The sequence below is a fragment of the Pelophylax lessonae genome (genome assembly GCF_965119305.1).
Source record: "Pelophylax lessonae genome assembly, chromosome: 4".
NCBI lineage: Eukaryota > Metazoa > Chordata > Amphibia > Anura > Ranidae > Pelophylax > Pelophylax lessonae.
Window position 1 is genome coordinate 579,285,945 of NC_138771.1, and position 27,670 is coordinate 579,313,614.

Below are 27,670 nucleotides of genomic sequence, written 5' to 3' on the forward strand. Positions count from 1 at the left end.
GCGAGCCAATGCTCTCGGTCACAGCGCTGGATCAAGATCAGGCTCGATTGTATTGGGGATCTAAACACAGAATGTTGTTTACCTTAACTTAGAGAATGCAGTAAGGTAAAATCTGTTTTTACAACCACATCCAACAAAACCACAATTTGGGCATGCACAAGCCCTGTATCAATGGATGCATAAAGTCTGTCACTCATTAGCTTAAAAATTACAATCTACATATCTTTATAACAAAGCTCATATGTCCTCTCCACCTGCCATGACCATTTTTAAATTAGAAGAAAGCCCTGTTTTATAAAAGAATGTACACCATATGTCCAAGGCTTTATTGGCACCTGCCCATTACACCGGAAGGAGGGTCAGGGCTCTGCCCATTACACCGGAAGGAGGGTCAGGGCTCTGCCCATTACACCGGAAGGAGGGTCAGGGCTCTGCCCATTACACCGGAAGGAGGGTCAGGGCTCTGCCCATTACACCGGAAGGAGGGTCAGGGCTCTGCCCATTACACCGGAAGGAGGGTCAGGGCTCTATACAGGCCACTTGAGTTCCCCCACATCAGAAAAGGGACTTCTCCACAGGGCCAGAAGCACCCCTTCTCTAAAGGTCTGTCTAGTAGGTTTAACAGTATCCTTAAACACGCAATTTTTTGGAGAGGTGTCCCCATACGTTTGGCCATATGGTGATGGTCAGGTGTCTACAAATGTACGGCAATATAGTGGAGGAGTAATATCCAAGAAAATGGTTTAGCCCATCAGTATTCACCCATCGCTCAAACATTAGTTCTGAGTAGGTGCAGCAAGATTTGTACATTGCCACAAGGCAAGATTTAGGCTCCGTTCTCACTAGTGCGACTTGTCATGCCACTTTGGAGACACTTCAACACCGCACTAATTGAGCCGTAAGCAAATACCTTTTAATGGTTTTCCTCCGGTAGAAACCTCTACAGACGTAAAAAGGAACACTATACCTTTACAGTATTTCTTAAGCCATCTCCATCTTACCTTACAGTATTACATTTGCCATAAAAGGAGCCCATTTCTACCTTCTGTTTTCCAAGCTTGCCCGGTTTGTTAGGTTTCCCTGAGCTCATGCTCCGTACAAAGTCGTCTCCATGCCAGATCCACACTGCATGCAACATTCCCCATCCCATGCACAAAGACAGGTGGGAGAGCGATGCCAAGCATGAGCAGAAAACTGTGAGGAAGAGGGGTTGTAGATACACATGAAGGGGCAGATTAAGAAAACACAGTAAAATTAATTTAAAGGGGGGGGGGGGTACATGTTAAGAGTGACATAAGGGGAAGTTAGCTGCGCCTGGAGCAAGTAAGGAGTTGAGAAGGGCGATCCGATACCTGCTCGCTGGGATGGAGCGGGCGTGGGGCTTAGAGTGATGAGAATAACTAGGGGAGAAATAGGGGAAAAAAAAAAAATCAACATAAAATACAAAGCAACCCAGGAGAGAACAGGAAACAAGAGGAGATTATAGTTTGAAGAGGAGAAAGGACATATGAACAAGAGAACATGGGAAGGAGTAACACGGGAGGGACAATGACTGAAAAGAAGAAACACAGCAATGGAGACTGGATGGCAGAGAAAAGGTCAAATGAAAATGGAGAATATGAAGATATTAAACACATTTCCCTGTACACATAAAATGAAAACATTTAATCTCTAGGTGAACACAATGCTGGAAAAAATCCAGGAGCCACCTTCGTACTCCTAAAATGAACATGGAACATGCCTAATTTTTTTTGCCTTGCTTATCGTTGTCAAGGAATGTACGTGATCTTTGGCTACACCCAGACCTTTTGTAGATGGGTCTCTGGGGAGCACCAAGCCCAGTGAGCTCTACGTGATCACTAAACCCTACCGAAAATCCACTAGAGCAAGTGGTATCCATTTTTATCACGCCAATTCCAGCTGTGCGCCTACATTAACAGCGGGCGTACAGCCTTTCATCTGTATAGCAATTCCCATGCCTTGATTGTATTTTCCTTCAGTAGCAAAACAAATGTGTTAGAGCCCATTCAGACTAGCGCGACTGGTCAGCCTGACAAGTTGCGCTCGGTCGCGGCCCATTGAGTAGTACAGGACCCGTTCTAATAGGAGCGACACAAGTCGCTCCGACTTAGAAAAAGGGTCCTGTACTACTTTGGGGCGACCCCGGAGCGACTTGCATAGACTTCCATTATGTGAAGTCTCTGCAAGTCGCTCCGAAGTCGTGGTGCACGGGACTGACAAGTCGCCTCCCCAAGTCGTGTCGCCCCAGTGTGAACCGACTCTTAGTGTCGGTTCACACTAGGGCGACACGACTTCGGGCGAGTTATGCCGTTGCCCGTGCACGGCGAGTTCGGCGCGGCTTGCAATGACTTCAGATAATGGAAGTCAATGCAAGTCGCTCCGATGTCGCCCCGAAGTAGTGCAGGAACCTTTTTCTAAGTCGGAGCGACTTGAGTCGCTCCTATTTGAACGGTTCCAATTGCACAGCACGGTCCGCTACTTGTCAGGCGACCAAGTCGGCTGACAAGTCGGAACAGTGTGAACCGGCACTTAAACACTTCTCTGTTTTATTAAGATTCTGATTGGAAATCAATGGCTTCCCTTAGGTTTTCATTTAACCAATTTCCATGTTCTAATGCTGGTCAAACATGACATGCTTCCAGCAATTTCAAGTGCGTTTTGATCACAAAAAAAAAAAAATCAATCGAATGGATCAACACAACAAGCCAAAAATTGTTTGTACAGCTATATTCATATGCCAGGGATGGGGGCAGGTTGCCTTAATCTGCTTGATTACTTTTGCAAAAGTAAACTAGTTGAAAAAAACTAAAAATAGCTAGAAAAATGACAAATGGGAGGAAAAAAAAACAATTATGCCACACAGATCTTTAAATCTGCTCATCCTGAATTTGCCCGAATTGAACTGGCACTTCTTAGTGGTGGCAGGTTGTTCGTCAATTCCATTCTCCTCGAAAGTAGGCTATACAGGAACTGAATTTTCAGTGTCGGCACCTGTCCATGCGACAACAATACGATTGGAAAATTGTAGGATGAACAGGGGCTGTAGGATGAACAGAGACTGCATCCAATCAAATGCAGCTGCTGTTCAGGTTTTAGAGTAGCCACAGCAGCAGATTTTTTTTCATCTCCACTGTTTAGAGTGCATGAAGAAATCTGATAGATTTTTTTTTTCAGCCCACCAATCCACACATGTATGGCCAGCGTTAGAGCCTGAGCACTAAAACATTAACCTAATAATGGCTCCTAGCTGTCCCTCTCTCCCCCTTAGGGCTCTTTCTCACTATGTGTCCATCGGACAGACTCCGCCGATCCCCCGCTGAGCAGGAGAATCACAGCTGTTCTCCGCTCCGTGTGCAGAGACACAGCTGTCAGAGCCCCATACATCTCTATGGGGGATTCGGATGGGAACGGACTGTCGGTCCGGTCTCATCCAATCCCATCCGATCTGCTGGACTGATGGAAAATAGGGTTTCCATCCATCCAGATTTAACGGATCGGATGACCTTAGATTGTAAGCTCCTTGAGGGCAGGGACCAATGTGAATGTGCAATGTATATGTAAAGCGCTGCGTAAATTGACAGCGCTATACAAGTACCTGAAATAAATAAATGTCAGCGGACATGTCTCCGCTGACATCCGATGCCCCAGAGGGATGCATGAGGGGACCGTTCAGATCTGCCAAATAAACTGACAGGTGGATCTGAACGGTCCGCCTGTATGAAAGGGGCCTAAGTTACCCCTCTTTTTTGGTGTGATGTATAGACCACTGTAAGAAAATGGAATACTTAAAATGAAATTCCAGCTTACACTTAACTAGCCTTGATGGCTAAATTCACTTAAAAACAAAAATAAAATAAGCACTTTTTTGTAGGAAAAAAAATTAAAATTTTTTTATTTTTAGGAGCTTTAAGAGCATTGCATCTGAGACCAGGAGTGTCAGCAAACTTTGAGATGCTCAGCAGCACCTTTGCAGTTGAGAACTACAAGCTGTCTGCCGCGGAAGATGGGACTTGTAGTTCATCAATTCACAGATCTGTGTGACGTCACGTGGCTGTGTGGGCAGAGCCCCGTACAGCTGAAGAGTTTTTAAATTGTGATAGTGGGTGGGGGAGACAATCCCCCGCTCACTGTCACCATGGAGGATGGGGGATTCAGGGTACACTAGTGCATTAGGAACAGGTTACCCATTAAACATGTTAAATACACCAGTATTTAAGGTGCAACATGTTACTAAAGGTAAACCTATTCTTTAAAACTGTCTCCTCCCCCTCCTATTACCTATGCTAACTAACCTGTGTAGGAAAGATGTAAATACTTTGCTACTTTTAGGCCGCTCTGATCAGTAATCTCCTGTGTCAGCCAGCAGCAGCTGCAGGGCAGAGGAGAGCATCCTCCAACAACAGCTAGTAAAGCAGGCAGCGGTGACGTCACTAGGGTTGCACTGATACCGTTATTGGTGCAAACACTAAGTATTCGCACATGCAAATGTTCCTATACATAAAACCAATATAATACAAAATAAATGTGCTCAAATCGCACTGCAAGGAATCACATGTGATTTGAACAGGAATGTAGTGTGAACCCAGGCTTGTCATAGTGACTTCAGCCTGGATTCACACAGGAGCGGTATAGGAAACCGCATGCAATTCAGACAGGAATCGCACCGCATTCATGTTCAAATCACATGCGATTCTTTGCAGTGCAAGGTGAGCCTATTTATTTTGTATGAGCTCAAATTGAACCGCAAAGGTATCAATAATTGATATCGGTGAGTGCAAGTATCAATACTCGTATTTGCCGGTAAAAACAGGTATCAGTGCATCCCTAGACGTCACACATAGGCTTCAATGGCCCATATGTTGTCGGCACTATATGCATGCAATACATTCAAAATGCCATCACAGCTGAATATTCGGACATACAGTATCTCAAAAAAGTGAGTACACCCCTCACATTTTTGTAAATATTTTTTATCTTTTCATGCGACAACACTGAAGAAATGACACTTTGCTACAATGTAAAGTAGTGAGTGTACAGCTTGTATAACAGTGTAAATTTGCTGTCCCATCAAAATAACTCAACACACAGCCATTAATGTCTAAAGCGCTGGCAACAAAAGTGAGTACACCCCTAAGTTAAAAATGTCCAAATTGGGCCCCAATTAGCCATTTTCCCTCCCTGGTATCATGTGACCCGTTAGTGTTACAAGGTTTCAAGTGTGAATGGGGAGCAGGTGTGTTAACTTTGGTGTTATCGCTCTCACTCTCTCATACTGGTCACTGGAAGTTCAACATGGCAACTCATGGCAAAGAACTCTGAGGATCTGAAAAAAAGAATTGTTGCTCTACATAAAGATGGCCTAGGCTATAAGAAGACTGCCAAGACCCTGAAACTGAGCTGCAGCACAGTGGCCAAGACCATACAACGGTTTAACAGGACAGGTTCCACTCAGAACAGGCCTCGCCATGACCAACCAAAGAAGTTGAGTGCAAGTGCTCAGCGTCAGATCCAGAGGTTGTCTTTAGGAAATAGACGTATTATTGCTGCCAGCATTGCTGCAGAGGTTGAAGGGTCAGCCTGTCAGTGCTCAGACCATATACCGCACACTGCATAAAATTGGTCTGCATGACTGTCGTCCCAAAAGTAAGCTTCTTCTAAAGATGATGTACAAGAAAGCCCACAAACAGTTTTCTGAAGACAAGCAGACTAAAGACATGGATTACTGGAACCATGTCCTGTGGTCTGATGAGACCAAGATAAACTTATTTGGTTCAGATGGTGTCAAGCGTGTGTGGCGGCAACCAGGTGAGGAGTACAAAGACAAGTGTGTCTTGCCTACAGTAAAGAATTGTCATGGTCTGGGGCTGCATGAGCGCTTCCAGAACTGTAGAGCTACAGTTCATTGAGGGAACCATCAATGCCAACATGTACTGTGACATACTGAAGCAGAGTATGATCCCCTCCCTTCCGAGACTGGGCCGCAGGGCAGTATTCAAACATGATACTAATCCCAAACACACCTCCAAGGCAACCACTGCCTTGCTAAGAAGCGGAGGATAAAAGGTGACTGACCAAGCATGTTTTTAGACCTAAACACTATTGTGCATCTGTGGGCCCTCCTCAAATGGAAGGTGGAGGAGCGCAAGGTCCACCAGCTCCGTGATGTCGTCATGGAATAGAAGAGTCCAGTGGCAACCTGTGAAGATCCGGTGAAACCCATACCCAAGAGGGTTAAGGCAGTGCTGGAAAATAATGGTGGCCACACAAAATATTGACACTTTGGGAAATGGTCACTTAGGGGTGTACTCACTTTTGTTGCCAGCGGTTTAGACATTAACCACCTCCCACCCGGGCCATAGCACATATACGGCCGGGTGGGAGTCTCGTCCTTCTGAATGGACGTTCCGGAACGTCCTTCAGAAGGAGAGAGATCGCGCCGCCGCGGGCACGCGCAGCGGCGCGATCTCGATGTGCCTGTGTCCCTAGGACACAGAGCAACAAGCCTCGGCAGGAGGGCCCTGTGATTGGCCCTCCTGATCACATGACGGCTGTGACCAATAACAGCCGTCATGTAATGTCAATACAGCCGTTGTAACGGCTTCGATCTCTTCTCCTCCTGACAGATCCTGTCAGTGAGGAGAAGATTAGAGGATCGATTCTGCAGCCGGGGTGATCTGTGAGTATTTCTAATTACTCACTGATCACAGGGGGGGTCTGTGCTGGTAATCAGATGATTGATTACCAGTGCAGCCCTGGGGGGAGGGGATGCCACTAGAGCCACCAGGGATGCCCACCCATGACCACCAGGGATGCCCACCATGGCCACCAGGGATGGCAAACAGGGCTCAGAGAGCCTGCCAGTGGTGCCCCCCCTATCAGTGCTGCCCACCAATGCCATCAGTGCTGCTCACCAGTGCCCGTTATTGCCATCTATCAGTGCCGCCCACCAGTGCCCATTATTGCCCACCAGTGCTGCCTATCAGTGCCGCCTATCAGTGCCCATCAGTGCCGCCTATCAGTGCCCATCAGTGCCGCCTATCAGTGCCCATCAGTGCCGCCCATCAGTGCCCATCAGTGCCGCCCATCAGTGCCGCCTATCAGTGCCGCCTATCAGTGCCGCCTATCAGTGCCGCCTATCAGTGCCGCCCATCAGTGCCGCCCATCAGTGCCGCCCATCAGTGCCGCCCATCAGTGCCGCCCATCAGTGCCGCCTATCAGTGCCGCCTATCAGTGCCGCCTATCAGTGCCGCCTATCAGTGCCGCCTATCAGTGCCCATCAGTGCCGCCTATCAGTGCCCATCAGCGCCGCCTATCAGTGCCCATCAGCGCCGCCTATCAGTGCCCATCAGCGCCGCCTATCAGTGCCCATCAGCGCCGCCTATCAGTGCCCATCAGCGCCGCCTATCAGTGCCCATCAGCGCCGCCTATCAGTGCCCATCAGCGCCGCCTATCAGTGCCCATCAGCGCCGCCTATCAGTGCCCATCAGCGCCGCCTATCAGTGCCCATCAGCGCCGCCTATCAGTGCCCATCAGCGCCGCCTATCAGTGCCCATCAGCGCCGCCTATCAGTGCCCATCAGCGCCGCCTATCAGTGCCCATCAGCGCCGCCTATCAGTGCCCATCAGCGCCGCCTATCAGTGCTATCTCTCAGTGCCACATATCAGTGCTATCTCTCAGTGCCACATATCAGTGCTACCTATCAGTGCCCATCAGTGCTGCATATCAGTGCCACCCCATCAGTGTCTCCTCATCAGTGCCTGTCAGTGCGGCGTCATCAGTGCTCATCAGTGCAGGAAAAAAATTATCTATTTACAAAATTTTATAACCTAAAACAAAAAAACTTTTTTTTTTTTTTCAAACTTTTCGGTCTTTTTTTATTTGTGCACCAAAAAAGAAAAAACCTGGCGGTGATCAAATACCACCAAAAGAAAGCTCTATTTGTGGGGAAAAAATGACACAAATTTGGTTTAGGTACAGTGTTGCATGACCGCGCAATTGTCATTCAAAATGCAACAGCGCTAAAAGCTGAAAATTGGTCTGGGAAGGAAGGGGGTTTAAGTGCCCGGTATTGAGGTAGTTAATGGCTGTGTTGAGTTATTTTGAGGGGACAGCAAATGTACAATGTTATACAAGCTGTACACTCACTACTTTACATTGTAGTAAAGTGTCATTTCTTCAGTGTTATCACAGGAAAAGATATAATAAAATATTTACAAAAATGTGAGGGGTGTACTCACTTTTCTGAGATACTATATCTAATGTAAATAAGTATCTTTACCTTAACTACAACAGAAACCCAAATTACGAGGTGTTAGATTTGTATTTATAGTATTAAGGGAGAACCTTTAGGCAGAACTCCCATCATTGTTTTGGATAGGGTGACCCTGTTGGGAAGATTCCCTCCCACCACTTCCTATGCTGGTGACACAACTTTTTGTTAGATTTACGCTTTAAAAAAACCCTACACCACCATGTTTGATCCAGTATACTAACAAATCGTAAAAGAAATTGAATTTAGGCTAAACAACAAACCAGTTGTCTCTACCTCAAATCACCTCAATTTCCTTCATCTGTGATCACATGTTTAATGCCGCGGCATTGGGTAACAACTCAGTAGTTAAGGAAACCTAGAACTGCATTTTTTTCCAGGAACAGAGTACATATTTGTTATTATCGATTAATAAACACCCTCTCAAACAGTGGTACATGTTGCCCCGAAGTAGTACAGGACCCTTATTCTAAGTCGGAGTGACTTGTGTCGCTCCTATTAGAACAGTTCCTGTACTGAACAATGGGAGCGTGACGGACCGCGACTTGTCAGGATGACAAGTCGCGGTCCAAGTCGGATCAGTGTGAATGCGGTCTAACAGTCAAAAGATTTTAGGATTTCTGCAAATAACTAATAATGAAAAACTATGTTAATGTTTTTCCAACAATTCATTTTTTAATGGGGGGGGGGGGGGGGACTTTGAATAATGTACTCTGTCAAGAGGTATACAAGGTAAATTCAACTAAAAAATACTTGGTAAGTATCAGCATTCCCAGATGGGTACATCGATACATTTTTGGGACAGTTGTAACCCTGGTCACCTCTGAATAGAGAATGATACCATTTTCCCAAGGGTCTTCCTGCAGAGACCATCCCCGAGTCCACCATCCTTCCATGCATGTGCTTTACCTTTCCATGGCTTTCCCTGTAGACCCAATCCTTTCCTGTATGTGCTTGTCCTTCTCTCCATAAAAACCCCTGGCTACAAACTATCCTTCAATCCCCATCCCCAAAGTTCTTTCTGTAGAGACCATTCTTCCATGTTCCTGCATGTGCTTGCCTGCACAGGACCTTTCTGCTGAGAGTCTTTGAGTGTACTACCTGCATGTCATTACCTATAAAGACCATCCTTCCATGTACCTGCATCTCTCACCCTCCCAAGACTTTTTTTTTTTTTTAGAAACCATCATTCGGCCACAGAGCTCTTTCTGTAGAGACCATCATTCCATGTACCTGCATGTGCTCACTTGTCAGGCCCCTTCTGTAGAGACCATCATTCTATGTACCTGCATGTGCTCACTTGTCAGGCCCCTTCTGTAGAGACCATCATTCTACTGTATGGATCTGCATGTGCTCACTTGTCAAGGCTCCTAAAGGCTGTCCATCTATGAACCAGCTTGCTCTTAATGCTCTTGCTGTAGAGAACAATTTTTCACATACCTACATCTTCCATCTCTCTCCAGACTTTTTTTTGTAGAGACCATGCTTCAATGCAAATGCATGTCCTCACTTGCCCAAGGCTACTTCTGTAAAGACCATTGCTTCATCTTTCTGCATGTCTTCTCCCCCTCAAAGCTCTTTCTTATAAAACCACCATTCCACGTTTCTAAATCTCCCACCTCCCCAAGGCTTTTTTTTTTTCTTTACTGACAAAATACCATACTTCCTTGTACCTACATCTTCCATCTCTCCAAGGCTCTTTTTGTAGAGGCTATCCTCACTTCCATGTACCTGCATGTCCACACCTCTGCAAAGCTCCTTCTGTACAGATCAACCTTCTGTGTACTTTATAGAAACCATCCTTCATGTACCTGCATGTCCCTACCTGCTCAAAGCGCTTTCTATAGAGACCATCCCCCTATGGGTACCTACATGTCCTTATTTGTCCAAGGCTCCTTCTGTAAAGGACATCCTTCAATTCATCTGCATATTCTCACCTCCTCATGGCTCTTTCTGTAAATAGCAAAGCTACCATCCTTCCACCTACCTGAATGCCCTCACTTCTTCAAAGTTCTTTCTTTAGTGACCAACCCTGAAGCCCCCATCCTTCATGTACCAGCATGTTCTCCTTCTGTAGAGATCTTCCTATTGTGTACCTGTATGTCCTCGTCTTCTCAAGTTTCCTTTTGTAAAGCCTACCCTTCCACGTATCCGATTGTCCTCACACCCCCTTTGCTTTTTCGTTACAGATCAAAGCTCCAATCCTTCCACAAAGTCCCTGAATGTCCTCACTTCCTTTGGTACTAACTAGTCCTGAGTCTGCTATCCTTCCATGTTTCTTTTTCTCCCACCTCCCCAAGGCTCTTTCTATAATGGCATGTCATTATAATGGGATATAAAATGCAGATCTTCAGTCGCCCACCCTTTCATGTTCCTGCATGTCCTCAGCTGCCCATCCTTCCATAAACCTGCATCCCCCCAACAAGCTTTGTTGTAGGGATAATATGTATACCTGCATTGTATGTCCTCATCTCCTCAATGCCCCTCATACCCCAAAGCACCTTCTGTATAGACCATCCTTCCCCCTACCTGAATGTCCACACTTCCTCAAGGTTCTTCCTGTAGTGACCAACCTATCATTTCATGTACCAAACCTGATCCCTCCATCCTTCCATGTTCCTTTGTCGCCAACCTCCACAAGTCTTGAGTCCAGAACTCTATGACACTACATGTCCTCACCTCCCTCAAGGCACTTTGTGCAACGACCATGCTTGAGGCCAGCACTCCTTTGTGTCCTCACCTCCCCAGAGCTATTTCTGTATAGAGCAAAGCTACCATCATTCTACCTACCTCCATGTCCACCATCCTTCCATGTTCCTGCATCTCCCACCTCCCCCAAGTCTGTTTCTGGAGTTCTCATCCTTGAGGCCAGCATTCTTCCATGTCCTCACCTCCCCCAAGCCTCCTTCTATACTGTCCAGTCCTGATCTCTACATCCTTCCACCTAGCTAGGGCTCCTCTTGTAATGGCCATGTTTGAGTCCAGCATTCTTCCATGTGACTACATGTTCTCACCTGTCTGTGTAGTGCCCACCCCTGGTCTCACCATCCTTCCTACCTCCACCCTTTTACAACGTCCTTTCTAAAAGGCACGAGCCTTGAGCCCTCCATCTTTCCATGTTCTTGCATGTTCTCCCCTCTTTCTGTAATGCACATAGTTGAGTCCAGCACTCATCTATGTCACTGCATGTCCTCACCTTCCCCAATGCTCTGTGTGTAGTGCCCACCCTGATCTCACCATCCTTCCCCCAACCTCCAAGTCTTCACTTCCACAATGTCCTTTCTAAAGGCACCCACTCTGCGTCCTCCATCCGTCCATGTTCCCAAATTTCCCACCTCCCCAACCCCAAGGCTCTTTCTGCAATGACCATCCTTGAGTCCAGTAGTCTTCCACGTGACTACATGTCCTCCCCTCCCCAGAGCTATTTCTGTATAGAGCAAAGCTACTTCATCCTTCCATGTGCCTTCATCTCCAACCTCCCCAATTCTTGAGTCCAGAACTCTTCCATGACACTACTGGCACTTTTCCACTGCAAGTACCGGCTCGGCTCTACTCGGCCCTGCTTGGCCCGATTTGCTTTTCCACTGCTGGTACCGCATGGCACGGTGTTGGAACGGTTCGGTACGGTACGGTTTGCTTTTCCACTAAACTAGTACTAAAGTTAAGGGGGTGGTATAACAACGGGGTGGGTGGGATTCTCTGACCAATCAGTGGCTAGTAGTGACTGCATGCAAAGGATTGTGGGATATGGTACCGGGTATGGTACCTATTGGAACCACAATCGAGGTGGTACTGTTTTTGAGAGCCATACCGTTCGGTTCCATGTAGTGAAAAAGCACCGTCGTACCGTACCGAACTGTTCCTTCACCATACCATGCGGTACCAGCAGTGGAAAAGCACAAAAGCGAGCCGAACTGTTCGGTTCCATGCAGTGGAAAAGCGCCATACATGTCCTCACCTCCCTCAAGGCTCTTTCTGCAATGACCATCCTTGAGGCCAGCACCCTGCCATGTCCTCATCTATCTACCAGAGCTCTTTCCATATATAGCAAAACTACCATCCTTCCACCTTCCTCCAAGTCCTCACTTCCACAATGTCCTTTTAAAAAAGGGACCTACCCTGAGCCCACCATCCTTCTATGTTCCTTAATTTCCCACCTCCCTCAATCTTTTTTTGCAATGACCATCCTTCAGTTCAGCACTTTTTCAAGTAGCTCCATGTGTTCACCTCCCCCCAGGCTTTATGTGTAGCGCCCACACTTTATCTTACCATCCTTCTACCTATCTTATGTCCTCACTTCCACAATGTCCTTTCTAATGCCCCATACACACGTGCAGATTATCTGCAGACTTTTGTCTGCAGACTTACCTTTTCTATGTAGTGCAAGGGCCTGCCGGGTTGCATACAAATTGAAAGTGTTTAGATTTGACCTCATATTATATGGTTTTGGTAAGTCTGCAGACAAAAGTCTTCAGATAATCTGCACGTGTGTATGGGGCATAACTCTGAGCCCGCCATCCTTCCATGTTCCCACATCTACCACTTTCCCAAAGCTCTTTCTGCAATGACCATCCTTGAGTCCAGCACGCGTCCATGACAATACATGCCCTCACCTCCCCAGAGCTCTTTCTGTACAGAGCAAAGCTATAATCCTTCCACCCACCTCCATGTCCTCAATTCCACAATGTCCCTTCTAAAGAGACCAATCCTGAGCCCTCCATCTTTCCGTGTTCCTTCATCTCCAACCTCCCCAAGTCTTAAATCCAGCACTTGCCCATGACATGACATGCTCTCACCTCCACCAATGCTCTTTGTGTAGAGTCTACCCCTGATCTCACCATCCTTTCACCCACCTCCATGTCTTCACTTCCACAATATCCTTTCTAAAAGGGACCTACTCTGTGCCCTTCATCCTTCCATGTTCCCAAGGCTCTTTCTTTAATGATGACCCTTGAGTCCAGTATCCTTCCATGTTTCTACACGTCCTCACCACCCAGAGCACTTTCTGTATAGAACAAAGCTACCATCCTTACACCTATCTCCATGCCCTCATTTTCACAATCTCTTTCTAAAGAGACCAATCCTGAGTCCTCCATCTTTCCATGTTCCTTCATCTCCAACCTCCTTAAAGGAGTTGTAAAGTCAGAAGGTTTTTTATCCTAATGCATTACAATAAAAAAATCTGTGTGTAGCAGCCTCCCCAGCACCCCCTAATTCCTAACTAAGCCATCTCTCTCCAGCAAAGTCCACAAGTGTCTCAGCCGTCCAGAGCTCCACCTCCCATTTGGCTGAGACACAGCAGCGACGCAATTGGCTCCCGCTGCGGTCAAAGTCAGGCAGCCAATAAGGAGAGAGAGGGTGGGGCCGGGCCGCAGCTTTGTGTCTGTATGGACACAGGGAACTGTGATTCGGCTCGGTTGCCCCCACAGCAAGCTGCTTGCTATGGGGGCACTCAACAGGAGGGAGGGGCCAGGAGAACAGAAGAGGCACCCAAGAAGAGGAGGATCGGGGCTGCTCTGTGCAAAACCTCTTCACAGAGGAGGGAAGTATGACATGTTTGATATTTTTTATTGAAAAAAAAAAAAAAAAAAACGAGACTTTACAATCACTTTAAGTCTTAAGTCCAGAACTCTTTCATGACAGTACATGTCCTCACCTCCCTCAAGGCTCTTTCTGCAATGACCATCCATGAGGCCAGCACTCTGCCATGTCCTCATCTGTCCAGAGCTCTTTCTGTATAGAGCAAAGCTACCATCCTTCCACCTACCTCCAATTTCTCCCTTCCACAATGTTCTTCCTAAAAGGGACCTACTTTGAGCTCTCCAGACTTCCATCTTCCTTCATTTCCCACCTCCCCAAATCTTTTTTTGGAGTGACCATCCTTTCGATCCAGCACTCTTCCAAGTAGTTCCATGTCCCCCCCTCCCCCAGGATCTCTGTGTAGTGCCCACCCCTAATCTCACCATCCTTCAACCCAACTCCATGGCCTCACCTCCCCCCAGGATGTCTGTGTAGTGCCCACCCCTGATCTCACCATCCTTCTACCTACCTCCATGTCCTCACCTCCCCCAGGATCTCTGTGTAGTGCCCACCCCTGATCTCACCATCATTCTACCTACCTCCATGTCCTCACCTCCCCCAGGATCTCTGTGTAGTGCCCACCCCTAATCTCACCATCCTTCTACCTACCTCCATGTCCTCACCTCCCCCCAGGATCTCTGTGTAGTGCCCACCCCTAATCTCACCATCCTTCTACCTAACTTCATGTCCTCACCTCCCCCCAGGATCTCTGTGTAGTGCCCACCCCTAATCTCACCATCCTTCTACCTACCTCCATGTCCTCACCTACCCCCAGGATCTCTGTAGTGCCCACCCCTGATCTCACCATCCCTCTACCTACCTCCATGTCCTCCCCTCCCCCCAGGATCTCTGTAGTGCCCACCCCTGATCTCACCATTCCTCTACCTACCTCCATGTCCTCACCTCCCCCCAGGATCTCTGTGTAGTGCCCACCCCTGATCTCACCATCAGTCTACCTACCTCTATGTCCTCACCTCCCCCCAGGATCTCTGTGTAGTGCCCACCCCTAATCTCACCATTCCTCTACCTACCTCCATGTCCTCACCTCCCCCCAGGATCTCTGTGTAGTGCCCACCCCTGATCTCACCATCCTACCTACCTCCATGCCCTCACCTCCCCCAGGGTCTCTGTGTAGTCCCCACCCATGATCTCACCATTCTTCTACCTACCTCCATGTCCTCACCTCCCCCCAGGATCTCTGTGTAGTGCCCACCCCTGATCTCACCATCAGTCTACCTACCTCCATGTCCTCACCTCCCCCAGGATCTCTGTGTAGTGCCCACCCCTAATCTCACCATCCTTCTACCTACCTCCATGTCCTCACCTCCCCACAGGATCTCTGTGTAGTGCCCACCCCTGATCTCACCATCCTTCTACATACCTCCATGCCCTCACCTCCCCCCATGATCTCTGTGTAGTGCCCACCCCTGATCTCACCATCCTTCTACCTACCTTCATGTCCTCACCTCCCCCCAGGATCTCTGTGTAGTGCCCACCCCTAATCTCACCATCCTTCTACCTACCTCCATGTCCTCACCTCCCCAGAGCTATTTCTGTATAGAACAAAGCTACTCCATCCTTCCATGTTCCTTCATCTCCAACCTCCCCAAGTCTGGAGTCCAGAACTCTTTCATGACAGTACATGTCCTCACCTCCCTCCAGGCTCTTTCTGCAATGACCATCCATGAGGCCAGCACTCTGCCATGTCCTCATCTGTCCAGAGCTCTTTCTGTAAAGAGCAAAGCTACCATCCTTCCACCGACCTCCAATTTCTCCCTTCCACAATGTTCTTCCTAAAAGGGACCTACTCTGAGCTCTCCAGACTTCCATCTTCCTTCATTTCCCACCTCCCCAAATCATTTTTTGGAGTGACCATCCTTTCGATCCAGCACTCTTCCAAGTAGTTCCATGTCCCCCCCTCCCCCAGGATCTCTGTGTAGTGCCCACCCCTGATCTCACCATTCCTCTACCTACCTCCATGTCCTCACCTCCCCCCAGGATCTCTGTGTAGTGCCCACCCCTGATCTCACCATTCCTCTACCTACCTCCATGTCCTCACCTCCCCCCAGGATCTCTGTAGTGCCCACCCCTGATCTCACCATCCCTCTACCTCCATGTCCTCACCTCCCCCCAGGATCTCTGTAGTGCCCACCCCTGATCTCACCATTCCTCTACCTACCTCCATGTCCTCACCTCCCCACAGGATCTCTGTGTAGTGCCCACCCCTGATCTCACCATCCTTCTACCTACCTCCATGGCCTCACCTCCCCACGGGATCTCTGTGTAGTGCCCACCCCTGATCTCACCATTCCTCTACCTACCTCCATGTCCTCACCTCCCCCCAGGATCTCTGTAGTGCCCACCCCTGGTCTCACCATTCCTCTACCTACCTCCATGCCCTCACCTCCCCCCAGGATCTCTGTGTAGTGCCCACCCCTAATCTCACCATCCTTCTACCTACCTCCATGCTCTCACCTCCCCCCAGAATCTCTGTGTAGTGCCCACCCCTGATCTCACCATCCTTCTACCTACCTCCATGTCCTCACCTCCCCCCAGGATCTCTGTGTAGTGCCCACCCCTAATCTCACCATCCTTCTACCTACCTCCATGCTCTCACCTCCCCCCAGAATCTCTGTGTAGTGCCCACCCCTGATCTCACCATCCTTCTACCTACCTCCATGGCCTCACCTCCCCCCAGGATCTCTGTAGTGCCCACCCCTGGTCTCACCATTCCTCTACCTACCTCCATGTCCTCACCTCCCCCCAGGATCTCTGTGTAGTGCCCACCCCTGATCTCACCATTCCTCTACCTACCTCCATGTCCTCACCTCCCCCCAGGATCTCTGTAGTGCCCACCCCTGATCTCACCATCCTTCTACCTACCTCCATGTCCTCACCTCCCCCCAGGATCTCTGTGTAGTGCCCACCCCTGATCTCACCATCAGTCTACCTACCTCCATGTCCTCACCTCCCCCCAGGATCTCTGTAGTGCCCACCCCTGATCTCACCATTCCTCTACCTACCTCCATGTCCTCACCTCCCCCCAGGATCTCTGTAGTGCCCACCCCTGATCTCACCATCCCTCTACCTACCTCCATGTCCTCACCTCCCCCCAGGATCTCTGTGTAGTGCCCACCCCTAATCTCACCATCCTTCTACCTACCTCCATGTCCTCACCTCCCCCCAGGATCTCTGTAGTGCCCACCCCTGATCTCACCATCCCTCTACCTACCTCCATGTCCTCACCTCCCCCCAGGATCTCTGTGTAGTGCCCACCCCTAATCTCACCATCCTTCTACCTACCTCCATGCTCTCACCTCCCCCCAGAATCTCTGTGTAGTGCCCACCCCTGATCTCACCATCCTTCTACCTACCTCCATGTCCTCACCTCCCCCCAGGATCTCTGTGTAGTGCCCACCCCTGATCTCACCATCAGTCTACCTACCTCCATGTCCTCACCTCCCCCCAGGATCTCTGTAGTGCCCACCCCTGATCTCACCATTCCTCTACCTACCTCCATGTCCTCACCTCCCCCCAGGATCTCTGTAGTGCCCACCCCTGATCTCACCATCCCTCTACCTACCTCCATGTCCTCACCTCCCCCCAGGATCTCTGTGTAGTGCCCACCCCTAATCTCACCATCCTTCTACCTACCTCCATGTCCTCACCTCCCCCCAGGATCTCTGTAGTGCCCACCCCTGATCTCACCATCCCTCTACCTACCTCCATGTCCTCACCTCCCCCCAGGATCTCTGTGTAGTGCCCACCCCTAATCTCACCATCCTTCTACCTACCTCCATGCTCTCACCTCCCCCCAGAATCTCTGTGTAGTGCCCACCCCTGATCTCACCATCCTTCTACCTACCTCCATGTCCTCACCTCCCCACAGGATCTCTGTGTAGTGCCCACCCCTGATCTCACCATCCTTCTACCTACCTCCATGTCCTCACCTCCCCACAGGATCTCTGTGTAGTGCCCACCCCTGATCTCACCATCCTTCTACCTACCTCCATGGCCTCACCTCCCCACGGGATCTCTGTGTAGTGCCCACCCCTGATCTCACCATTCCTCTACCTACCTCCATGTCCTCACCTCCCCCCAGGATCTCTGTAGTGCCCACCCCTGGTCTCACCATTCCTCTACCTACCTCCATGCCCTCACCTCCCCCCAGGATCTCTGTGTAGTGCCCACCCCTAATCTCACCATCCTTCTACCTACCTCCATGCTCTCACCTCCCCCCAGAATCTCTGTGTAGTGCCCACCCCTGATCTCACCATCCTTCTACCTACCTCCATGTCCTCACCTCCCCCCAGGATCTCTGTGTAGTGCCCACCCCTAATCTCACCATCCTTCTACCTACCTCCATGCTCTCACCTCCCCCCAGAATCTCTGTGTAGTGCCCACCCCTAATCTCACCATCCTTCTACCTACCTCCATGTCCTCACCTCCCCCCAGGATCTCTGTAGTGCCCACCCCTGATCTCACCATCCCTCTACCTACCTCCATGTCCTCACCTCCCCCCAGGATCTCTGTGTAGTGCCCACCCCTAATCTCACCATCCTTCTACCTACCTCCATGCTCTCACCTCCCCCCAGAATCTCTGTGTAGTGCCCACCCCTGATTTCACCATCCTTCTACCTACCTCCATGTCCTCACCTCCCCCCAGGATCTCTGTGTAGTGCCCACCCCTGATCTCACCATCATTCTACCTACCTCCATGTCCTCACCTCCCCCCAGGATCTCTGTAGTGCCCACCCCTGATCTCACCATTCCTCTACCTACCTCCATGTCCTCACCTCCCCCCAGGATCTCTGTAGTGCCCACCCCTAATCTCACCATCCCTCTACCTACCTCCATGTCCTCACCTCCCCCCAGGATCTCTGTGTAGTGCCCACCCCTAATCTCACCATCCTTCTACCTACCTCCATGTCCTCACCTCCCCCCAGGATCTCTGTAGTGCCCACCCCTGATCTCACCATCCCTCTACCTACCTCCATGCTCTCACCTCCCCCCAGAATCTCTGTGTAGTGCCCACCTCTGATCTCACCATCCTTCTACCTACCTCCATGCTCTCACCTCCCCCCAGAATCTCTGTGTAGTGCCCACCTCTGATCTCACCATCCTTCTACCTACCTCCATGTCCTCACCTCCCCCCAGGCTCTCTGTGTAGTGCCCACCCCTGATCTCACCATCCCTCTACCTACCTCCATGTCCTCACCTCCCCCCAGGATCTCTGTGTAGTGCTCTTCCTATCCTTCCACCCACCTAGGACCCCTCCTGTAATGGCCATGTCTGACTCCAGCCCCCTCTCCTGTCCCTTCCTCCATGTACAGCACACAGCCAGTCCTTGAACAGAGTTCCTGACTCCACTCATCAGCCAGGGGGGCTCCATCAGATGTCAGACTGCCTACCTGGAGGGGCCCCCAGCATCCTGCCCCCCTCCCCCACACAGGGCCCTCCATACTCCCTGCTGCCCTTTCCCCTCCCCTCTGTCGTCCTTACTAGGCCGTGCACGCTGCGGGCTGATCTCCAGCTCGATCCTCCTCCTGGCTTCTCGGTTCTCCTGCTTCAGCTTGGCCTCCAGACGAGAGAGTTTCTGTTCCAGGGAGGACGCCGCCATCTTCCCTCCGCGCACTAATAATAAACAAACAGGCCAATGCGCGTGCGCGGGGGTGAGGAAGACTGACAGATCGGCTCTGCGCATGCGCGGCGCCCTGACAGACGACAGCTTGACATCGCTGGGGGAAGAGGGGGGGAGACTGACAGCTGGCGGAGCGGGCGCGCTCCCGCTGCCTCCGTACTGCGCATGTCAAAGACTCCTCTTCGACCGAGGGAGTCCGTGTACTACGCATGCGTGCTGTTGCTGATAGGCTGTAGCTGAGGTGGGGGAGAGTGTTCTTTGGCCAAGTAAAGCTCCGGTCACGGTGTAAATTGTTAGCTAATAATAAAGTTCAGTATCTGCATTTGATGTGGGAATATTTCACTATTTTAATACTTATAGTGCAAATCTTTAAGTGGCTGTATATTGTTCTACAAGTGACTGGAAGCCCCTTTGTTGTAGTTATTTATTGGGAACTTACATGTCATAAAAAAAAACATTTTAAGCACTTCTGGACTGGAAGATTTTCCTGCTTAACCACTTTACCACCGGAGGATTTTGCTGTCTTACGTCCAGGCCACATTTTGCGATTCGGCGATGTGCGACTTTAACTGACAATTGCGCGGTCGTGCGACGCCGTACCCAAACGAAATTTACGTCCTTTTTTCCCCACAAACAGAGCTTTCTTTTGATAGTATTTGATCACCTGTGCGATTTTTACTTTTTGCGCTATAAACAAAAAAAGTGCGTTTATTTTGAAAAAAAAACAATATTTTTCACATTTTTTTATATGAAATTCCCCCCCAAAAAAATGTAAAAATCAAATTTTTTTAAAATTTTTGGCCAATTTGTTTTCTGCTACCTATGTTTGGTAAAAAAAAATCACGATAAGCGTATTTTGATTGGTTTGCGCAAAAGTTATTGCGTTTACTAACTACGGGAAAGATTTCTGTCATTTTTGGTGTTTTTTTTTTTAACGTGTAATGGCGGTGATCTGCAATTTTTTTTGCTGGACTGCGACATTGCGGCGGACAGATCGCACCCTTGACTGACATTTTTGACACTTTTGGGGGTACCAGTGACATTACTGCAGTAATCAGTGCTATATATATGCACTGTTACTGTAAAAATGACACTGGCAGTGAAGGGGTTAATTTTATTGGAGAGGGAGGGGTTAATGTATGCCTGGTGCTTACTGACGTGTGGGGGGGGAGGTGACTTTGTGAGACAGGGACAGATCGCAGGTTCAGCTATGCTGAACACTCCGATGTGTCACTCCCTGTCACTATGGAGATCCGCCCGCTGTGTTTACACACAGCGGGCGGATCTCAAGACTCGATCCCCGACGATCGGGTAAGAGCAGCGGCGATCGCCGCTGCTCCTCCACTGGCCCGACTCCCGCTGTGAATGAAAACAGCGGGAGCGCGCCTCCGGCGGCGCGTGAGCGCCGCCTACAGGGGGAGGAGTCCAGCGACATAGGTCTACGTCGCTGGACGGGATCGTGGCAAAGTGCCGCAGTAGCCTCCATGTGAGCGGAGGTAAAGAGGTTAAAGAGGAAGTAAAGCTCCCTCTGACACTTGTACCTATAGGTAGGCCTATGATAAGGCTTACCTATAGGTACTGTAAATATCTCCTAAACATGTACCGTTTAGGAGATATTTACCTTACATGCAGCCAGTGACATCACTGGCGCATGCGCTCTGAAGGAACGGCTGCTGGTGCCGTTTCTGCAGAGCCCCGTGCCGTGACCGTCGGCTCCCACGCACGTGCGCGGGAGTGACGTCACCGCGGCTCCGGCCAATCAGATGGCCGGATGCCGCGATCCCGGAAGACAGGCGACTGGACATGTCGCCCATCATAGAGGTAAGCAGGCGGCACGGCAGGGGCTCGTTTTAAGGTAAGTATTTCATAATGAGCTAGTATGCGGTGCATACTAGCTCATTATGTGTTTCTCTTTCAGGTTACAAAATATATATATATATATAGGTTTACAACCTCTTTAATGACCAGGCTATATTTTGTGATTCGGCACTGCGTTACTTTAACAGACAATTGCGCGGTCGTGCGATGCTGTACCCAAATAAAATGGACGTCCTTTTTTCCCCACAAATAGAGCTTTCTTTTGGTGTATTTGATCACCTGTGCAATTTTTATTTTTATTTTTTGCGTTATAAACAAAAAAAGAGCGACAATCCACTGTGAATTATGGCACCCCTGGACTGCCACTCCAGGGGCACATACACCACAGGCTTTTCAGAATCCCAGTTCCAGGCAAAACCAGTGCAGCCCCGTCCATACCAGAAGGCCTCAGAACTTAGACAGCTTTGGAAGAGCCCGGCCCACAACCAGGGACACATACCTTTTCCAAGGCCAGACTCAACCCAGAAGGGGGAAAAAAGCCCCCCCGCCGCCATCACCGTTCCTTACCATATACAATATACAGTTCCTTACCGTTCCTTACGTACTATACACGTACTGAATGACGGGTCTGCCCCCTTCAACTTCTGGGTCTCCAAATTGGGCACATGGCCTGAGCTTGCCCTTTAGGCCTTGGAGGTGCTGGCGTGCCCTGCAGCCAGTGTATTATCTGAACGGGTATTTAGCACGGCTGGGGGCGTTTTCACAGACAAGCGCAGCCGCCTGTCCAGAGCCAATGTGGACAAGCTCACGTTCATTAAAATGAACCAGGCATGGATCCCACAGGACTTTTCTATACCTTGTGCAGAATAGACATGTATACTGGCCTTACCCAGCCATTGTTATATTTTTGATCTTTCTCACTCTTTTGGGGTGTACCCTAATTTAAAAAGAAATAAAATTAAAAACAAAAACCAGTGTTGGCTACCGCGTCCTCCTCCACCGCCGCTTCCACGTACGCCGCCACATCCACCGCCACCTCAACCTCCTACTCCAATAGGTGCCTCGTCCTCCTAGATCAAGATAAAAAAAATTTCTGTTTTTTTATGTTATTTTAAGTTATTTCCCTATCCACATTTGTTTGCAGAACACTTGCCATGCTCTTAAGAAGATTTTGCTGCCATTTGCAGCCCTCTAGCCCTTTCCATGTTTTTTTTAGAGCCATTTTAGTGCTCAAAAGTTCGGGTCACCATTGACTTCAATGGGGTTCGGGATCGGGGTAAAGTTCGGGTTAAGTTAGGGTCACGAACCCGGACTTTTTTTTCAAGTTCGGCTGAACCCGCCGAACCCGGACATCCAGGTGTTCGCTCAACTCTACTAGGGAGCGTCCTGAGTAGTTGCATCAAGTCTGCTGCTAAAGAGCGCAAGAAGACTTAATTCTTCCATACAAATGGCAGTATGGCTAAGGCAGTGTGTCTGCTTCCACAAATAATCTGGTGAGGCCAAGTGAGAGTTGTCCTTATCTACTGTGAATAGTTCAGTTGGAGTATCCCACTATTCCCTTCTCCCATCCAAGTTCCACAATAAATATAAAACCAAATCCCCTGGACTGTTTATTGAGTAACGAGCAAATGGGAGTAAGGATTGATGTGTGAAAAATCCCCTAGTGACTGTCTACAAGCTAATCAGAGAGAGGCCCAAGACGTCCTCACACAGCAAGCCCTATGGGGACAGTGCTACATTTGGGGGCTTGTTCGGAATCTTCCTCTGAGTTACAGCAGTGGTTGCTAATGGCAACGACTGAATATATACCCAAGAAATGCCATGTCTTCTTTTGTAAAATGCTGGAGAGTCAGCGAAGAAAGGATGTATTGTACTGTGGAAGAAAGTAATGTCTGCTTTACAGGGATCAGTGCAAGTGTGCTTTCAAGTTATGGTGAAGAAAGCAGTAACCTGGGAAGCAGGGATCGGCGCGTCAAGGGTTGTGTCAATACACGTGCTGTAGAAGAAATTGTCTGCTATGCAGTCGGTAAAAGCAGGGCAGTTTTCAGTAGCATTGAGGGAGTTCAGCTGACATGTGAACAAAAAGGTGTAACCGGAGCTCAAGTACAGACAGAAGAGGCAGATGTATGTGTGTCTGTAGCAGGGAACACAACGTGCATTGCAGTACCATTCGTGCAGGCTGGGTAGTGTTATGGCAGCAGCGAAGGGGTTACTGCACTGTGCAAGAGAGAGCACGCCAAAGAGATCTGCCTCACAGGAGAAGCCACTGCCGGAGAATCAGCTAGTCTGGGGAAGTGGGCGGAGTCGCGTCCGGGAACAGAGGAAGGGAGCTGTGACGTCACTTCCGCCGTTGGGTGTAGCTGAGAAGACACGTGTGTGGAAGAGCAAGATGGAAGATGCCGGAGTGAGCCCAAAGGAAGTCTGGCATTGTGCAGCGAAGCATCTTGGTCTGGTATGTGGCAGATGTTTGAATGTATGGCCAAATTTAAAATTAAAAACAGCGCTAGCATATGGAATGAATAAAATTGATTATAAATAAATTATACAAATTGGTATGAATAACATCAAAAATAAATAGTCCTTATAAAAGTGATTAAAATCCCAAAAAAGTGCTTGAGTGCAGATATTCAATTCAAGGTGCTCAAAGGTGACAGGTGACCCCCCTTGGTTCCGGCTCGGACGCATCGTCACTCCTGGTTTACTTCCTGAATCGGCAGTGGAACGCACACTAAAAGCGGCGTCCACTATCATCTGTTTCTCATACACTGTGATCTATTTACTTTGGTTTGTGAGTATGTTTTTTATTACATTGGGATAATAAATGTTAAAAACTTACTACACTATATGCGGTCCCTTTTGTCTTTCTACTTGGGGTCCACGGAGGAGAATTTGACCAATCCCACCTAGGAGACACTAGCAGTCTTGTGATATCCTCGGAAGGAGGCTGGGTGCAACATCTCTATTGATATTTCAAGCAATATTTATCTACTATTGTGGTGAGTAGGGAACCAAGAGGGGTCACCTGTCACCTTTGAGCACCTTGAATTGAATATCTGCACTCAAGCACTTTTTTTTGATTTTAATCCCTTTTAAAAGGACTATTTATTTTTGCTGTTATTCCTACCAATTTGTATAATTTATTTCTAATCAATTTTATTCATTCCATATGCTAGCGCTGTTTTTAATTTTAATTTTGTCCATCCATTTTACCTAAGTCTTTTATACTTAGAGACACAGCAGCTGCATACATAGTATTCATTCACATTTATTTTAATGTTATCCTATTGGCACATTATTTATTTATTTTTTAGTATTCACTTCACATCATAATCGCGGGTTTTAATTTATAATTTACAGATGTTTGAATGTATCCGTGTGGCTGCGAATGTGGGACAAGTGTGCGCATTGCGGTAACATGTTGCTGAAGTTGGAGCAGAGCAGTTGCCAGCCCAGAAGACTATATTTGTACTGGGAGGTAGGGACCATCTCTGAACTGCTAACGACAGTAGTAGCTATTCCCTTTGGAAGATAATGGGGAGTGCCGAGAACACCGCTGGGGTCAGGACCAGTGGTGCAGACCCGCACAACCATCTGCCAAACAAGAGAGACGCAAATCTCAGAGGTGCAATGCACACAAGTTGTGAGAATTGGGCAGCGGTCACAGGGTGTCAGAGTCCTACCTTACCCTCCTTTTGGCAGCCATCTTGGACATGTTCAGACTGCTGCCTCTTATAAACTCGGATTGTATCATCATTTGGCTACTGCCTGGGTGTCGCACAGTGATGATGCTGCACAACTGACTATATCTATCACCTGATGAGTTGCAGTCCTTGCAGCATCACTGCTAGCAGTTTTCTGTTCTCCGCGTTCCTCCTTGTATGACCTGGCTTGGCTGATGACTCTCCTGGCTCTTGACCCCGCATTGACAGAGGACCCGGCGTTGGCAGTCTACTCGCTTCTGGACTTGACCTGGCTTGGATGACTACCCGCTTCTGGACTTGACCCCGGCTTGTTCCTGATCTCGCTTCCATTTATTGTTGTTTGCTTCAATAAACTGCTTTATTTTACCTGCATTCCTATGTTGTCTGGTTTCCTGGCACCCTGACAGTATGCTGACGATGCAGGTACTCCCACGCTCCCCATGCTGGTTACCAGGCTCGATCAACAAGATCGCCTTTTGGGTCAGTTCACTCAGGCATTGCAGACGTTGCTTGCACGCATACCACACCTTGCTCCTGGTACTGCCAGGCCTCCTGTTGTTGCACCTACTGCTGCTCCTCTTGCCGCTCCTGCAGTTGCAGCTGGAGTTGCTGTTACCAGAGGGATGACTGGTTCAGTCCCCCTTCCGCAGCGCTATGGGGGTGAACCGAGTCAGTGTTGTGGCTTCCTAAACCAAGTGGGCATTTATTATGAGATGGATTCTCAAATGTTTCCTTCTGATAGGTCCAAGGTGGGCTTCCTAATCTCGTTGCTCTTGGACAAGGCCTTGACCTGGGAGAATCCCTTATGGGAGAACGATAATCCCGTGATACTCGATTACCCAAGTTTTGTTGCCTCCTTTCGTAGGGTATTCAATGTGCCTCCTTGCTCTGCTGCAAAGCAGCTCCTGTCCATTCAACAGGGTATACAAACCTTTTCCGAGTATGCCATTGAAGTTCGTACCATGGGAGCAGATATAGGCAGGAATAATGAAGCTCTGGTGGCTGTCTTCTCTCTTGGTCTCTCCGAGGCATTGAAGGATGAGATTGTGGCCAAGGATCTCCCTGGTGAGCTTGAGACTCTCATTTCCTTCCTGATTTTGATCGATACCAGGCTCAGGGAGAGACCTCCTACCAGATTGGCTCCTACGTTTTCTTTCCCACCCATTCCTCCCTCACCCCCCACGCCTCCAGGGGATGGTGCATCTGGCTGTGAACCCATGCAGCTGGGGTTCACTCGCCTTTCTGAGGTTAAGCTAGCCTTTAGGAGGAAGGAGGGCCAGTGCCTGTATTGCGGTCCTGGTGGGCATTTCTTGAAATCTTGTCCGACCCATCCAGGAAACGCTCCCACCTAAAGTCCTGTCAGGGGCAGAGCTTGGGTGGAATTTCCTCATCCCCAGTTTCCCATGAAGAAAAACCGCTAATCACAGTTGTCCTCTCCTGGGCAGCGGGTTCAATGGTTACTCTGGCGTTGGTAGACTCTGGTGCTGGCAGTTATTTTATTGACAGTACGTTTGCTGTTGCGAATTCCATATCCTTGCAGCCTCGTGTTTCTCCACTATTGATCTAGGTGATTGACGGCAGACCCCTGCAACTGGCACAGGTTACCCACGAGACTGTTCCGGTTGATATGAAGATAGGGGCTGTTCACAAGGAATTAACCTGTTTCCAGGTTATTTCGTCCCTGCACTACTACGTTGTTTTGGGGTACCCTTGGCTTCAGACACACAATCCGACCTTTGATTGGCAGTCAGTCGAGATCCTCTCTTGGTCTCCACAGTGTGGCGCTGTTTGTATACATAGGCCTGCTAAGGTACTTTGCTCCTCCTCGGATTCAGTGTTGTCTACTGAATATTGTGAGTATCATGATGTATTTGACAAGGTGCACGCTGGTGCTCTTCCTCCTCTTCATCCGTACGATTGTGCTATAGACATGCAACCTGGTGCCCTTCCCCCTCATGGCAGGGTTTATCCTCTTTCGGTTGCAGAGAATAAGGCCATGGAGAAGTACATTGCGGATGCGCTTGCCTGGGGGCACATTCACATGTCCACTTCTCCAGCGAGTGCCAGTTTTTTCTTCGTAAAGAAAAAGGGAGGTAAGTTGAGACCTTGCATTGATTATAGGGCCTCAATTGGACCACGGTCAAGAATACATACCCGATTCCACTGATTACTGAACTGGTCGACCACCTCAAGGGAGCAACAGCCTTTACCAAACTTGACCTAAGGGCCGCATAGAACCTTGTAAGGATCAAGAAAGGCGACAAGTGGAAGACCGCATTTAATACCAGAACTGGCCATTACGAATCTCTGGTGATGCCCTTTAGCTTGTGCAATGTGCCTGCTGTCTTCCAGGAGCTCATCAATGATGCCTTTCATAATATGTTGCAGCAATGTATGGTAGTCTATTTGGACAACATCTTGATTTACTCGGACTAAATTGAATCACACTGGATGTCATAGGGGTGCTGCAATGGTTACACTAGAATGGGCTTTTCTGTAGGCTTGAGAAATGTGAATTCCACCTGTCTTAGGTTGCCTTCTTGGGCTACGTCATTTCTGCTGAAGGGTTCTCCATGGACTCACAGAAGGTTTCGGCTGTTCTACAATGGCCTTGCCCCAATGGTCTCAGTTCCATTCAGC

At 48.9% G+C, this 27,670-nt stretch overlaps 1 protein-coding gene across 2 annotated transcripts in view; it reads right to left on the reverse strand.

The window, feature by feature from the left end:
• Positions 1-19,568, reverse strand: part of MAP2K7 (mitogen-activated protein kinase kinase 7) — a 60,540-nt gene extending 40,972 nt beyond the window's left edge. Inside the window, exons 1-2 of one of the 2 annotated variants that reach the window (XM_082255505.1) lie at positions 19,373-19,568; positions 1,353-1,400 (exon numbers count right to left, since the gene is read on the reverse strand). In XM_082255505.1, coding sequence (XP_082111631.1) covers positions 1,353-1,400; positions 19,373-19,490 — 166 coding nt within the window. In that variant the 5' untranslated portion in view covers positions 19,491-19,568. The remainder of the gene's footprint in view (positions 1-1,352; positions 1,401-19,372) is intronic. The other variant, XM_082255506.1, reaches the window with a different exon arrangement.
• Between the last annotated feature and the right edge of the window lie 8,102 nt (positions 19,569-27,670).